This window comes from Gracilinanus agilis, chromosome 1 (assembly GCF_016433145.1).
Source record: "Gracilinanus agilis isolate LMUSP501 chromosome 1, AgileGrace, whole genome shotgun sequence".
In the NCBI taxonomy this organism is placed as follows: Eukaryota; Metazoa; Chordata; class Mammalia; order Didelphimorphia; family Didelphidae; genus Gracilinanus; species Gracilinanus agilis.
This window is the reverse complement of record NC_058130.1, coordinates 223,137,479-223,152,848: the sequence shown is the minus strand read 5'-3', so window position 1 is coordinate 223,152,848 and position 15,370 is coordinate 223,137,479. Positions and strand designations below refer to the sequence as shown.

Sequence of the window (15,370 nt, the reverse complement as noted above, 5' to 3'; positions counted from 1 at the left end):
GTGTCCTTCCAGTTCTGCTTATTTCACTATGCATCAGTTCACGTAGATCTTTCCAGCTTTTTCTGAAATCATCTGCTCATTATTCCTTATAGCACAATGGTATTCCATCACCAACATATATCATAGCCATTCCCCAATTGATGGACATCCCCTCAACTTTCAATTCTTTGCCACCACAAAAAGAGCAGCTACAAATATTTTTGTACAATTAGATCCTTTCTCCTTTTTTTATGATTTCTTTGGTATATAGACCCAATAGTGGCATTATAGGATCAAAGAGTATTCAGAGTTTCATAGCCTTTTAAGGATAGTTCTGATAGAAGGAATTTTATTAATCTCATTTTGTCTCTTTAAGAGCAGAATTTATATGTTAGAGGGAGTTTCTGAATCTCATGCTGTCTCTTTAAAAGTTGATTGAGTTGACAGTTGACTCTTTCTCTCTAACATCCTAGGGAGCAGGTTTCTGTGTCATTCCCTCAGTCAAGAAGATCTGGCAGTTACTTTTGAGAGTTTGGGATATAAATATCAATTTGAGAAGAAGTCTGACTCTGAGGTTTTTTCTCCTCAGTACTTTGAGGAGGAGTCTGTTATTGAGACTGAAGGAATCTGTGACTGTGTCTCTGTGACAGGCAGCTTATAACTGACAGTTAATAGAAGAATTACTTTAAGGAGTTTGTTATTGATTAATGTTCATTGATTAATTAGCTTAAGATAGATAGCGAATTTAATCTTAGTTAGACAGAGTAGATAAGTTAGGCCTGCTTTGTCAGGCAAGAAGATCCTTAGATTTAGGGTTTCTTAGAGATTTAGTATATGGTTTAGATTTTTAGGCATAGTTATACGATACAAAAATATACTGTCCTATTTCCTATCTCATATTTCCTATACCAATTCTCCTCTGAATATTAAGTAGAGGTGGTTTACCAAACTGTTCTCTGGACTTTCATCACAATATTATTAACCCCTCACAGTTCCAAATGGCCCTCCAGAATGTTTGGGTCAATTCGCAACTCCACTCCACTATCCCATCTTAAGCTCTTCTTCCATTATTCAATTGCTCTTGGAGAAGTCAACCAAGATCATTCTTTGGGGATAAACTCTGCCTATATCCAACAATCCATGGAAGAGGGTTCTTATAGCAGCATTTATGGTCTCTGGTACAGATGTATGAACTCCCAAATCTCTGTAGGAATCAGACTTTCCAAAGCTTCTATTTCATTAATGAGCTACTCAGAATCTGAATATCCCCCATCTCTTTACAGAATATTAATCTGAAACTCTTAACTCATAGTGCAGGAAATCTGATACAGGATTACTTCATCTAGAAAGAGATTTGAGGCTATGGGGAGAAGGCTTAGTTCTGAAATTGTGAAGTAAACAGAACCAAGAAAATTATTTACACTGACTACAACAATGTAAACAGAAGGAAAAACCACCAAAAAAAGAATTAAAGAATTTTGAAAAATGGTAATGTACAAGCATGGCTTGAAAGAAAAGATATGAGAAGACACTCTCATCTCATCTCTTTGCAGACAAGGGCAGTCCACGAGTGTTGTACATTACAACTATTTTCAGATTTCTTTGTGTTGATTAGTTATGCTGATTTCTTCTTTTTTACTTTAAAAATGCTTTTTTGTTATATGGGATGGCTCTCTGGGAGAGGGAGGGAGAGGGATACTCGGTGATATAAAGATATAGCAATAAAAATATTTTTCAATTTAAAACTCAACATATCATATTGACTTTCATGAAAAAAAGGCAAATCACCTTTTTAGCAGCATAATTTTGGTTCCTCCTTCACCATCTTTCTTCCCATAATCTGAGTTTTAAGTTCTACTGTGAGAATCATGGATTTAATAATGAAAGAAGAGAGAATATTAATATGCAATCACAGATTTTTGGTGCTAGACAGGAATTTAAATATCTACCCAAGGTAGGGGCAGTCAGAAAGAGAGAAAATACATTTTTGTTAATTGAAAAATAAAAGACACAGGCAGCTGGGTGGGTCAGTGGATTGAGAGCCAAGTGTAGAGATGTGAGGTACTGGGTTCAAATGTAGCCTCAGCCACTTCCCAGCTGTGTGATCTTGAATGAGTCGCTTAACCCGCATTACCTAGCCCTTGCTATTTTTCAGTCTTGGAACCAATATAAAATATTGTTTCTAAGATGGAAGATAAGGGAGTTTTAAGAAAAAGAGGCAAAATGGACCTCTGAAAATGTTCTTCCTTTTTTGTATAGCAAGACAATGGAGGCTTATTTTCTGTGATCAGAAAAAAAGCCCTTTGCATCGGGCTCCAAGATGCTCTGGGTGAAAGTGAGTCACTATTGAAGAAATGGTATTATTTTGTCCTTCGGCAGGAGGAAGAGAAATCTTAGGGGAAGCTGGAATGAAAACTGAGAAACGAGGATGATTGCAGGTGCTCAGTATGACTTGAGGAGTTTTTGAGTGGGAAATTCGATCTAAGTGAGCAAATGTGAAAGAGTTGAGAGGTGACCAGTATGTCTGATGCTTTCCTCAGCTTCCCTGTGCTCTGTTGGAATAGTCTTGGTTTCAAGAAAAGAAATCTCTAGAGTGGACTGATCAGTTGAAGGGATTATTTTCCTCTGGGAAGAATGCTAACAGCAAAGTGTCTGTATCTCCTCTATATCTTCTGCCTCCCACATCTGGGATGGCCAATATTAAATCCAAAGTTTTCCTATCCTTTAAAGTTTGTTTACATGTCTCTTTAATTAGTCCTAATGCTTGTTTAGCTAAAGTGACTGAACATAGCTGCTTCTACTTTGTAGGCTTCATTAGTAGTCAAGTAGATAGTGTCAAGGCAAAGTATACAGATGAGATAGAAGAGGCCAGAGAGCACAGATCCTTTCTGAAATAACTGGGGCTAAGGGTCCTGGAGATAATGAGAGAGAATCTAATTGATTTTATATTTTATAAAATATAATTTTTCCAAAATAGAGCAAACAGAAATTCAATCTGTTTTTTTTACAGGTTAAAATAAGAGCTGGAAATAGTAAAATTATCTGATGGGGGAAAGAAGCATTGTTGTGGCCACATAGCTCCATCCCCCATTGTTGCTTCTTCTAATGCTAATAGAAATTCCCCTTCTGCAGGATGGGAAGTAATAGAGTAGAACACACCCTGTGGAAAGAAAAGGGAAGTGTTTGGAGAAGACTGCTGACACTCATTTACCAAGGGTGGGAGCTAGAGGAGAGGGGGTTAGAATCCCTCTTCTCCTTTCCTATTATAGTAGACCAGATGAGTTTTTGCTTTGTGTAAACAAACCCTCAGAACCATACTATTATAATTGAAAAAAAAAGGTACATTGGGCAGGTGGGAGAAAGTAGGTGGGACAAAAGTTAAGTGGTGCAAATAACTGATATTTACATATTGCTTCAAGGTTTGCAAAGCACTTGATATCATTTTCATCCCATTTTCAAGACAAACCGGAGACTGGTATTACAGGACTTGAGATTTAATTATTTATTTATTTTAAAATAGATCTTTTATATCATAGGTATATTATAAAGACTTCCTGTTTGGAAACTTCTACTGATGTAAATAGGCAATTTCTTTGTAACTTTTAGAATTAGTTTCCTGGGTTACTGGGAAGTGAAATGGCTTGTCCAGAGTCACAGAGTCTAGGTTAGGGAGAAGATTTAAATTGAGGTTTTACTAACTCTTAAGGCCAGCACTCTTATCTCCACTACATTATTCTGCCCCTCAATTTTGAGTTCATTTTCCAGGTGGAAGTCTAGAATGGTGCTGCCTTTGAAAAATGCTGATTGAGTTTGATTTTAGGAAATATGAAAGTGATTCTTCTACATTTTGAAGAGAATTTCCATCCAATTCTCTCTAATCAAAGAAGTCTTAGGGATAGAAAGAACTGGTCTAGCTCCCTGTCTTTAGGCAGGAGAACAATGACAATTTGGGAATGTGGTGGACACTTGGCATCTAGTGATTTGTGAGAGAATCAAGCTTTTGGAGCATAAATGATGCCCCGAGGGTAAAAAATTTTGTTTTTAGACCCATAATCTTTTGGCCCTCTGCCGATAACATAACCATTTGGCCAATAGTTATACAAAATCTTGGGCTCTCCTTTGAATAAATTTATAAAATGTTGGAGCAGGAAGGCACCTCTGATGAAAGAATATAGTGCCTTCAACTTCCTTGATATGACTAGCAAGTAGCCTTTATTTCCTTTCCAGATCTCTCTCCTATTCACACCCCCATTTTCTGTAGTCATGTGGGTATAACTACCTGTCTCGCTTATAGATAACCAAGGGTCACTGATATTGCCATGCTGCTGTGGTCTATTCTCTCAACCAAGCTGACCAGACTAAATGCCTTTCATTTGTCAAATGATGTCCATGAAGGTGACATTTCTCATCTTCCTTCACTGTGCAGTGGTATTGCAGGAAGGCTCAGTCTTCTTTTAGTTGCCCAGACTCTGAAAAAATGACAGTTCAGTCATGAGTAGGAGTCACCCACTGATAGTACCAGGATGAGAATTTTCTTAGTGCTTCCGGCTTTCTCCTAATGTCCTCCAAGATATGGTCTTCTAACTTTTGCATCAAAAGGGTGACCTTGGTAGGAGGACACCCTGGATTCTCTCATTTCCTTTTGCCAAACTCTTGCCTGGAGGATAAAAATGGGGATGAAATGGGGAAGGAGAGAAATTCTGTAGGAAGGAGAAGGTGTGATAGGTGTACTTCTGTGCATAATATGTGAGGTATGGTGATAAAACAATGTTACTGTTTTAAAAATAAACATACACAGAGTCCTTGACTGTTAAAGTTAGAAGAGACCTAAGAGTACATCTAATCCAACCCTGTCATTTTACCCATAAGGAAACTGAGACCCTTGGCATTTAAATAACCCAAGGTCACAAAGCCAATTAACTACAGAGCTAGAATTGGAAAGCAAATCTTTGATGTGCTTTTCATTATACCAAAAACATTCTGAGCTTCTCTTTGGAAATTTCCTCCAGCCTATGCATATAATATTTTTAAAATTATTGTCATCATTACTAATAGAAACAGTGCTTTGCATATGTTGAAAATACTGTCACATTTTATTGTGTTTGATCATCTTATCAAATTGTGAATGCCCTTGATGATGACAAATACTTCATCTATTATGGGGGACTTTGGGAAGCAAAGTTTATTGAGAATCAAATGTAATGGACAAGTTAGATGATTATGCCAGATCTGGTCCCCACCTCAACCCCCACCCCCAGTTTGAACCAAAGAAATGAGACTTTATTACATTACAAATAGACTCATTTACTTTTGGGGCTGGTAGATTAAGTCTGAAATCAATTCCCATAGAAGGATTCTAAAGAGATTTCAAACAATGACATAATTGCTGGAAAAGGTCCATGTTCTTTCCAAGGGAACCACTTAGAAAGGGTCAACATTCCCATAGATGTATGTGTTTAGGTATGCATGTCAAATTGACCTCGTTGTTCTACAGTCATGCCTAAAGGGGTAATTGGACAGAAGGCTAGAGGGATGAATGGAGGCACACTCTCCTCTCTTTGCTGACCCCAGGTGTGTTTGGCTAAGTCCAGGGATATATAAAGGCTGATGAAATTGGTAAGCACTGTCCTCTTATAACAAGGACCAAATTCTTTCTTACTTGTGTGCCCGAGCTCCATAACACAAGACACCTTTTATTTGTTTCTTTTTGTTGGTTTGTTGTTGTTTTTTCAGCCACTGCCCTATTTCATCGCTTTCGAGGGATGCTATTCATCTTCTTTATTAGGGCAGGTGATGTTGCTTATACTCAGTTCCGTGAAGTTGTGCTGATCTGGCAAAGCATACTCAGAGGAGTGCATGGTATAACAACATGGAATCTAGCCATGGGCCATCTCTAGCCTGTGCCGTGCCGCACCGTGCCGTGATGTATGTGTGTGATTCCCTCTGTTCAAAACAATTCAACTGATAACTCGCCCTTCACATTAGATTAGAATGAAAAGAAATAGATTTAGCAATACATCATTCCCCTGACCCTGTCAATAAACAACACTTTGGCAAACCAGAAGAAAAGTTAACCCTTGATATTTAGGTCTTCGTGTTCATGGGCTTGAGCCTGTCTTCTCCCTCCAAACTGGAGATTAATTTAGTTTATTTTCATAAAGGTCAAGGCCAGATGTTTCTCCCATTATACTGGCCTAGTATATCTATCAAGCATATGGGGATGTCAGTGGGTAGCAGCAGGGTAATTAAAACACTTAAAATAAAAATGTGTTGCAGTGAAGGAAGCACTGGCCTGGGAGTTGAGATACCTCATGTCTAGTCCTAACTTCGCCATTATCCAGTTGGGCAAATCACTTGACCTACATTATATCATCTGTAAAATGAGATGGTTAAAAACAAGATGACCTCTATGCACCTCTCCAGCTCTAGATGACCACGGTCAATATGGAACAGTTGGTTGATTTGGTTTTAAGATACTGGATTTGGAGTTGGGAAGACCCAAGTTTAAATCCTGCTTGATATACTAGTCATGCGACTCTGGGCAAATCACTTAATTTTGATCTGCCTCAGTGTTCTCATCTATAAATTGGGGATAATAATAGTACTACCTAGAGTTATTGCTGGGATCAGATTTTATATCTATCTATGTGTATGTATATACACACATATTCATATACATATGCAAACCCCAAAGTGCTATATAAATGTCAACTATTACTATTATTATCAATATTTCTCCCACCTTTAAAAAAATCTAGAGATGGATGATCTGGCTTTGATGGATGACCTTGGGAAAGTTATTTTACCTTTCTGAGTTTCCTTGTTTGTAACATGTAAAATAAGGGGGTCAGACTAGATTAATGTTTCTTCCAGTTGTGAAATTCAGTGGTTCTATGATTTCTAAAACAGCCAGCCCATGATAGACCCTATTCTTGAAAGAGTAAACCATGACTTCCTTCTCAGAAAAGTAGAACTTCTGGGCAGATCTAAATATACTAAGTTATTTTTCTCTTTTAAAAACCCAGTACATTCTAACCAAGCACTACTTCCTTGACTCCCAACCAAGCCCACTGTAAGGTATAGTTACTAGAGCGTCCCACATTTTTCTGAATTGGTTCAAAGAATTATCTTTTAGAGAGTCAGGCTTGGAGATGAGAGGTCCTAGGTTCAAATCTGGCCTCAGATACTTTCTAGCTAGATGATCCTGGGCAAATCACTTAACCCCAATTACTTAAGCCTTACTGCTCTTCTGCCTTGGAACCAAAGGTTAGTATCATTTCTAAGACAGAAAATAATGGTTAAAAAAAAACAACAATAACAACAAAAACCCCAGAACTATGCCTGCCGTGGTATAGAATAGGAGTTTTTAGTCTGAGGTCTCCTCACCCTCAATGAATCTGTGGATACATTTCAGGAGACCTTGAACTTGGATGAGGGAAAAATTATTTTCAGTAGCTTCTGACTGAAATTTAGCATCTCCATCAATTATGAATGTAGGCATCAAACAATTACTTTAAGAAGGGTGCGCACAGGCTTCACCTGACTGCCAAAGGGACATGAGACATGCAGACAAAGGTTAAGAATCCCTGATATAGAATAAAGGCCTCTAGAGGACTGAGGTGGTGGTGACAGTGGTAAGGGAAAAAAGAAGTATTGTGGGTGTGTGTTACGATAGAAGATATAAATTGTGGCTGTAACGAAATTCATTTAGAAGAACAAAAGGCCAAGAATATCAAATAAATTAATGAATAAAAATGTAAAGGAGGGAGGTCTAGTGGTACCAGGTTTGACATAAGGTTGTGATTGAATACTACTGTGCCATAAGAAATGACAAGCACATTAATTTTAAAAGAACATGGAAAGACCTACAAGAAATTATGAAGAGTCAAACAAGCAGAACCAAGAGAACATTATATACAGCAACAAAAATATTGTTTGGAGAATGACTTTTGTATTCCCACCTCCAGAGAAAGAACTGATAAATACTGATAAATAGAAACAAGCAAGATGTAGTATATATATATATATATATATATATATATATATATATATATATATATNTATATATATATATATATATATATATATATATATATATATATATATATATATATATATGGCTTGTTTGTTTTGTTTTGTCAAATGATGCCTTCTCTAGTGTGAGCAGGGGCTGAGGGGGAGAGAGAGAGAGATAACTGGGAATTTCAATGTAACAAAAAACAATTTAAACAAATTGTGGCTGTAAAGTTAAGATATAGAATCTTGAGTTCTAACCATGGCTTTGGGCTGATGTGCTTTATGATTAGGGGCAAATAACTCCTCATTTTCATTCTATGGAAACTGAAAAGTGTTGCAATAAATCATCTAAAGGTCCATTCCAGTTCTATCATTTCATGACCTCACCGAGAAACAGAATGACTTTTTCCCTCTATAGTCTAAACACTTTACAAATTCATATCTTAGACATAGTCCACACTTTCCTGGCTATGACAGTTCACTGAATCAGAGCGAAAATTTATATTTCTTTCATATGTATGTGTGTGTGTGTATATATATATATATTTCAGTTTTGCTTTCCGTCCTTCTGCCCCCATCCCCAAGAACTTGGCTCCATCTAATTCCTAATTTTAATGTCTCACCCATTTTTAACCTTTTGATATCTGGGGGAGCTCTCTTCAGTATTTTCAAAATGGCATCGCCTACGTGTTGGGGTATAGGGCCACTGGCAGTGCAGATGTTAATCACCCTGTTCCCCTACCTCCAAATCAATATGGGTATGCAGAGGTGGATGAATAGCTGCTACCTTTCTTTCTTTGTTAATGGTCTTAGACAGTCAGTTTAGAGGTCAGATTTGCTGGTTGTAATTGCCAGATACCTTTTGTAACTTTATCCAAGGTTAAACAATATCTAATCATTTCAAGAGATTTTGCTGAACCCTATACAACTATTTTAGGGGCTGAGGAAAAGTTTGTGTACTTAATATTTTGGACTTTTGCTAGCTTGCAGTAGAGTAGGGTTTGATACAAGACAATTTAGACAAAGGAGAGAAGTATTGTATGTGAATGCTAGAAACAACTCTAGAGACCATCTTAAGATCATGGATCTACGGTTAGAAGAGACCTCAGAAGCTGTCTAGTCCAAACTTCTCATCTTAAAAATGAGGAAATGGAATCTACGGGAAGGGAAGGGATTTGTTCAAGGTCACAAAACACTAAGTGTCATAGATGGAATTTGAACCCAAGTCCAAGTCCTTTGACTCTGGGATCTCTTTCCATTTCATTATGCTGACACCAATTTGATTCTCTTATTTTATATTTTTGAGTGCAGGGAGGTAAAGGAATTTAGCCAAGGTCATTCAAGTAATAAGTAGCAAAGCTATGACTACATCCAGGTGTCCATCATTCTGTCCCCTATACGGCATTCTGTGCATTCACCTATAAGACAGCTTTATAAGGAGGTATATTGCAAACCCTGTCGGAGGGAGAATATGTTCATAACTATACTAGGAGAATCTGTTCATAACTTGAGACTGAGAACAGCTTTACAAGTTGAAGCAGCAGTGGATTTAGAATGTTGGCATATGATGTTGCATGCAGCTCAGTGAAGTGTCCAAATAACCTCTCATTGATTTTAGTGAAGAATGGCAGAGGATAAAATAAGTTTCTTTGGAAATACTTCAGTAGTTCAAGCATCTATGATTTCACTATTTTCCTCTCTATAGGTAGAAATCACATTTCCTCAGAGACTAAGTAAAAGACCTTCAAATGCTAATTTTAACTTAGCCAAAAGGATTTGTTACCTGGACAATCTCATGTTGAGCTCTTTGAACGTAGCTAGACTAGCCTTTAGATCAGATATATTGTGTCTGGCATTCTAGATTTGGAATTAGAAGACCTGAGGTCAAATATAATTTCTGACATTTCTGAGTTCTGTGGCCATGAGGCAGTTGGTAGCTTATTAGATAGAATGATGGGCATTCTGAGACCTGAGTTCAAATCTGGCCTTAAACCTTTATTTGTGGTGTTATCCTGGGCAAGTAATTTACCTCTGTCTGACTCAATTTCCTCAATGGCAAAGTGGAGATAATAACATCACCCACCTCCCAGAGTGGTTGCAAAAATATCAAATGAATTAATATTTGTTAATAGCTTAGTACAGTGCCTAGAACACAATAGGCACTTAATAAATCTTCCTTCTCTCCTACCCTTCCTCCTGCTCTCCCTCTTTTCTTACATCTCTTCCTCCCTCTCTCCCTTCCTTCCTTCCCTTAGTTGACTTAACTGTACAAAGGAGATAATACTTGTGGAACCTACCTCATAGGGTTATTTGAAGCTCAAATGAACCAACTGATGTATATAAAATACTTTGCAAACTTCATAGTACAACGTAAAGAACATTAGTTCTAATGTTAGGGGAGCTAGGTTCAAATCCAGCTTTGGATGATTACTACCTCAGTGATCTTGAACAAGTCATGAATCAGTGGACTATTGAGCTTTCTTGAAATTCTTGCCCTTTGATCCTATAAATATCCCATTCTCAGCTCTATACCTGAAACCTTTCCAGTTTGTTTGCATTGGCCAGAAATTACACATGCCTTTAAGTAAACAGGGTCAGGTCTTTTAATAACTCCTAACAACCATCCACCTTTATCATTAAATGACTCTGTTGCCCATGAATATTGATTGTGTACCCATAGTGAGTTTTATAACTGTATTCAGTGCCAAAAAACAACAAATGGAGGTTTCTATGGGTAGAGGGTCTTTTTAAGTAAAGTTTTTAAAAATTATGTGTCAGATTAATTTCTTGCTGCCTCTTTCTCATTAAGAGCATCCCTTTCCTCTTCTCTAATTTAACATGCATTTCTTATTTTCTTTCATCCGTTTTTCTTCTTTCTCCTACAGGTCCAATCAATGTAGCCAACTCCCATTGGCCTATCCTCCATCTGATATGGATTACCACCTTATAATTTTTCTAGTAAATTGGGAAGAGAAGAGATTCAAGAAAAATTCCAGCATGGATTAGCTGGCAGTGAAAACAGTATAAAGAGTTTGGATTAGTAGTTTATGAGATTTCTTGTTACTAAGGCATTGGAGAATTGCATAATTGAAAAGTTCACAGCCTTGATCAGCTAGCTGCTACTTGTGTGGTCTTGGTAAGTCACTTTGACACTTTGAACCTAAATTTCTTTACCTATAAAACAAGGGAGCTGGACTAGGTGATCTCTAAGGTGTCTTTCAACTCTTAACTCCTATTAACATGTGATTGGCTTCATGGATCGCAGGGAACTTTTGTCACTGTTGTTTAGTCTTTCAGCTGTTCAGTTGTGTCTGACTCTTATTGATCCCATGGACCATAGCACAACAACACTTTCCATGGGAGATTTTTTGGCAAAGAGGCTATCAAGTCCAACCAACCTCTTTATTTTATAGGATTGAGGAAACTGAGGCACAGACAAGTTAAGCAATTTGCTCAGAGACCCATAGCTAGCAAATGTCTGAGATGGAAATTGAACTCAGATCTTCCCCATTCTACTTCACATATTATATCAAGACATTTCTCAACCTCATGGCTTTTCACAATCCCTTCTTTCTGTATCTTAGGACATTGGACAGTTTCTGGAGAGGCTCGCCCTCTCCTTCCTCTCCTTCCAATTACCATCGTGCGTCCTCCACAATGTAGCATAGCTCAGACCCATTCCACATCCAACTTCAAATTCCCATAAACATTTCCAACCCACCGTGCTGTGCTAATTTAGAACACTTTGGGTGAGCCCACTGCTGGGAACAGTAATTCAATTAAAATCTCAGTTTTCAACAATATTATCAAACCCTGTGGTCTGTTACTTCACACCCAGCTTAACTGTGTGTTCCTGTCAGCTGCAGAATAATGAGAGTTCTCTAATTGGGGGGAGGGAGGGTATTACAGTGAAACTCTCAGTAATAGGAGTAATATGCTGAGCTAAGTATTTTTTTTCTCTGCCTCTGCCTCTCTAGGCTCTTCCCTGGTTGATGGGTGGAGCTGGTACCTCACTCAGCTCCTAATAACCACTTTACTGTTAACTCCAGTGCCCATGAATATTGCTTGTGTATCCACTGTGGGTTTCACAACTGTAGTCAGTGCAAAAAATGCAACTCAAAACAACTCCTTTCCCACTCAGACAGAGACATGACCCTTGAACCAGCCTTGCAAGCAATTTTCAAAATTCATTGGACCATGAAATTTGCACATGCCCCATCCCCATTCTCCATTCCCTGCAGCCACCCCCTTTTCCATCTGGCCATATCTACTTTTCTTTACTTTGCCTTACACAGCCAGACTGGAGCAGACATCTTCAGAATTTCCCTTCCCACCCATCAGTGACTCCCTACAAAATAAGATGTAAAGAGAAGAGGAATACATCCAATTTTTCTAGTTTCTTTCTGGCTCTTTGCACAAGGCTGGCTCCTGGCTTAAGGGGGGAGTGCTTTTCACTTCATGTTCTCCCTACCTCCTAGTTCTGCCTGGGCAATTTGCTTTTGAAGCCTCCTTCATTGGCATCAGATTCAGACTCTGAAGGTCTGAGCTGTCCAACATTCTCTCACTTAGAGAAACAAGTCCCCATTTTTAGAGCCATCACCTTGGGATGACATTCTGCTCCTTCCATCTCTAGAGGTGATATTGCTGAAAGAATAAGGTAGGGAATGAGGTGAGAGGGGCTAGGCTACCATCCTGAAGGAGGAAATCCTGAGGTTAGTAGACTATTAAGTCTGTCCTAGCTATTTTACTTTGCAGAGGAAGAGAAGATTAGAGTCTCCTGCTTTCCTTTTGGTACCTATTACCAATGGAAAACTTAGCTATTCAAAAGTACAACAGGAAGGGGTAAAGTAGGCCCAATAGAGAAAAATTTGTTTGCTGGACAAGAATCAGTCCAATAATTACAATACATGTGCTCATGTTGCCTGGTAAGAGATAATAATTTGTCTTCTTTTGTCTTTTAAGGGAGAAAAATGATTAATTCTTAATAAAAGCCAAATCATATATGTGGAGTTTCACTCAGACCCAAGAAAGTAGAGAATCTTGGAAATGAGCAATTTTTTTTTTCATGGCTACCCACTTTAGTGGAAAAAAAAAGCAACTAAATAAAAAATACACGCATACACATACCATATAACCAAGAAGACTAATAAGTGCAGTTTGAATGTATTTGGAGGGCAATCTCAAGGATCAATCAATTAACAGTCAATATGCATTTATTGAGCAACTGCTTTGTATCAGATTCTAAACTGAAACTGTTCCTGTCCCCAAGGAGTTTACATTTTATCCAGGGGAAGCAGTACATATTCTCCCTTCAGGCTCCCCTCCCGCTCTCCCCACAACCCCCTGCCCAAAGTAAGGCGTTGAAGGACTCATCTGTGGCTAAAGTGTGTTTGTGTATGTGCGTGTGTGAGTGAACAATAGGGGTGGGGTTCTGAAATCCACAATTCCAGCTGAGGTTCGTGAGAGGAATCTGTCAAAGGAGGTACCCAAAGTGCAGTAGACTCCCTCACCTAACGGATCCGAACACCAGATCTAAGACCCACACTCCTTCTACCCTTCAGGAATTCCGTACTAGTGTTGGCTACACTTTAGGTAGAAGATGGAGAGGGTTGGGGCAAAGGAGTAATCTGCGCAGCTCTGCCTGGAAGAACAGGAGATTAGAAAGCCAAGCCAAGCCAAGAAGGGGCAAGGACGGTGCTCAAGGAGACTGTCAGCCAGGAGCCTGTGGTGATATATGTGTGTGTGTGTGTGTGTGTGTGTGTGTGTGTGTGTGTGTGTGTGTGTATGTGTGTGTGTGAGAGAGAGAGAGTGCGTGCGCGTGTGCATGTGCGTGTGTGTGTGCGTGCGTGTGTGTGTGTATGTGTGTGTGTATACTCTCATCACCATTCGTAAGGCACTGATCCCAGGGATCTATCCCATCCCCCACTCCCAGCCCCCTCCCCAGCCATTCTTTACATCCCTTACTCCCCTGGGGACTGTGGTACAGTGGTTCTGGAATACAAAGGGACGGACAGAGAAAGCGCGCTTTTCCATCCTCTCTCCTCAGAGCGCAAGATTAGTAGTGTCTCCTTCTTGATCTCGGACTTGATCTCGGGGTCAAGTCAGGACAGCCTTCCCCGGGTTTGTGGATAGGGGTCGGGACAACACCCAGGGGGAGGTGGCCGGGAAACCGACTGTCCCAACCTGGGCTGAAAGGAGGCAGAGAAGAGGAGGGGCGGGCGCATTTGCATTCCTCTCCTGCCCTTTGCCTAGGCAGCTCTGTCTACAAGGCGCCCGGAACAGAGCTCAAGCTGCAGGCACATCTCAGGTGCTTAGCAGGTATCAACTTTTCTTTCCCGATGGAAATCCCCTCGCTGCCCTTTGGGCATAAACTTTTCTGGTAAGGGCAGTTGGGGTGGGGCGGGGTTGGGGAGTTGGAGGCGGGGGTGGGGGGGGGGGGGTCGGTCAAACCCCACCCCCTCCTCGCCTCACAGTCGATTTGCCCCGCAGCAGTCTCGGATCTTCCCTGACAGTCCCCTCCGAGAGCCACACACAGTCACGCAGGCACCCCGACATCCAGACCTATACTCCACCTCCTCCATCCTCTGTCTTACACACATACACACACGCTCACGCCCCTTACCTGGCAAGCCAAGGCAGAGCAGGAGACTATAGTAGACGACCGGCAGGAAGCCCAAGCCGCAGGCATAGCGGTGGTGCGAGAGGAATGAGCTGTTGGCGAGATGGAAGTGTGTGTGCTCCATGAGAACAGGGGAGGGTTCCCGGGAGCCGGGGCGCGCGTCTTAGCCGCCTCCCAGCCCGGCTCCGGCTTCCAGCCTCCAAGCAGCCAGTACAGAGGCAGCAGTGGCGGTGGCGGTGGCGGCGGCAGCGGCGGCAGCGGCGGCAGCAGCAGCTGCTGTGGCTCTTCAGCGCCTCCTTCCCCGCAGGACCTCCTTCTACCCCCCCCACCCCCACTCCCGCCCCTCTCCTGCAACTCCTAGCTCCTTCCCTCCTCCCCTTCTCCTTCCCTTCCTCTCTGCCTCCCTCACCCTCCCGCACCTGCTGCGCCCTGGAGTCCCCTCTCAATTCCTCTGCTCCCACCCTACCCCTCCAAGTAGTCCCAGGGGCACAGACTTGCTGCGAGGGTTTTGGGGAGGAGAGCGCAGTAAAGGAGAAGGTGGAGGATCCCGTTATCCCTCTTCTCTCCAAATCTGTGGCTGACCAGCTACCCAATAGGGATGGAGAGTAGATGTGTCCTGCTTTTAGGGGTGGTGGTGGAGGCGCTTGATTCTCTTGTCCCAGAAACCCAGAGAGGGATCCTGAAATGTCTCTCCTTAGCCCCTTCCCATACTAGGGAGAATGGGGGAGCTATTTCACTCAAACAGCAGGCAGTTGG

The 15,370-nt window shown here is 40.7% G+C and overlaps 1 protein-coding gene across 1 annotated transcript in view; it reads right to left on the bottom strand.

Annotated features, from left to right (window-relative positions):
* GPR139 (G protein-coupled receptor 139) overlaps nt 1-14,738 on the bottom strand; it is a 59,761-nt gene extending 45,023 nt beyond the window's left edge. The window contains exon 1 of the mRNA XM_044657463.1: nt 14,618-14,738. Coding sequence (XP_044513398.1) covers nt 14,618-14,738 — 121 coding nt within the window. The remainder of the gene's footprint in view (nt 1-14,617) is intronic.
* Nucleotides 14,739-15,370: the final 632 nt, after the last annotated feature.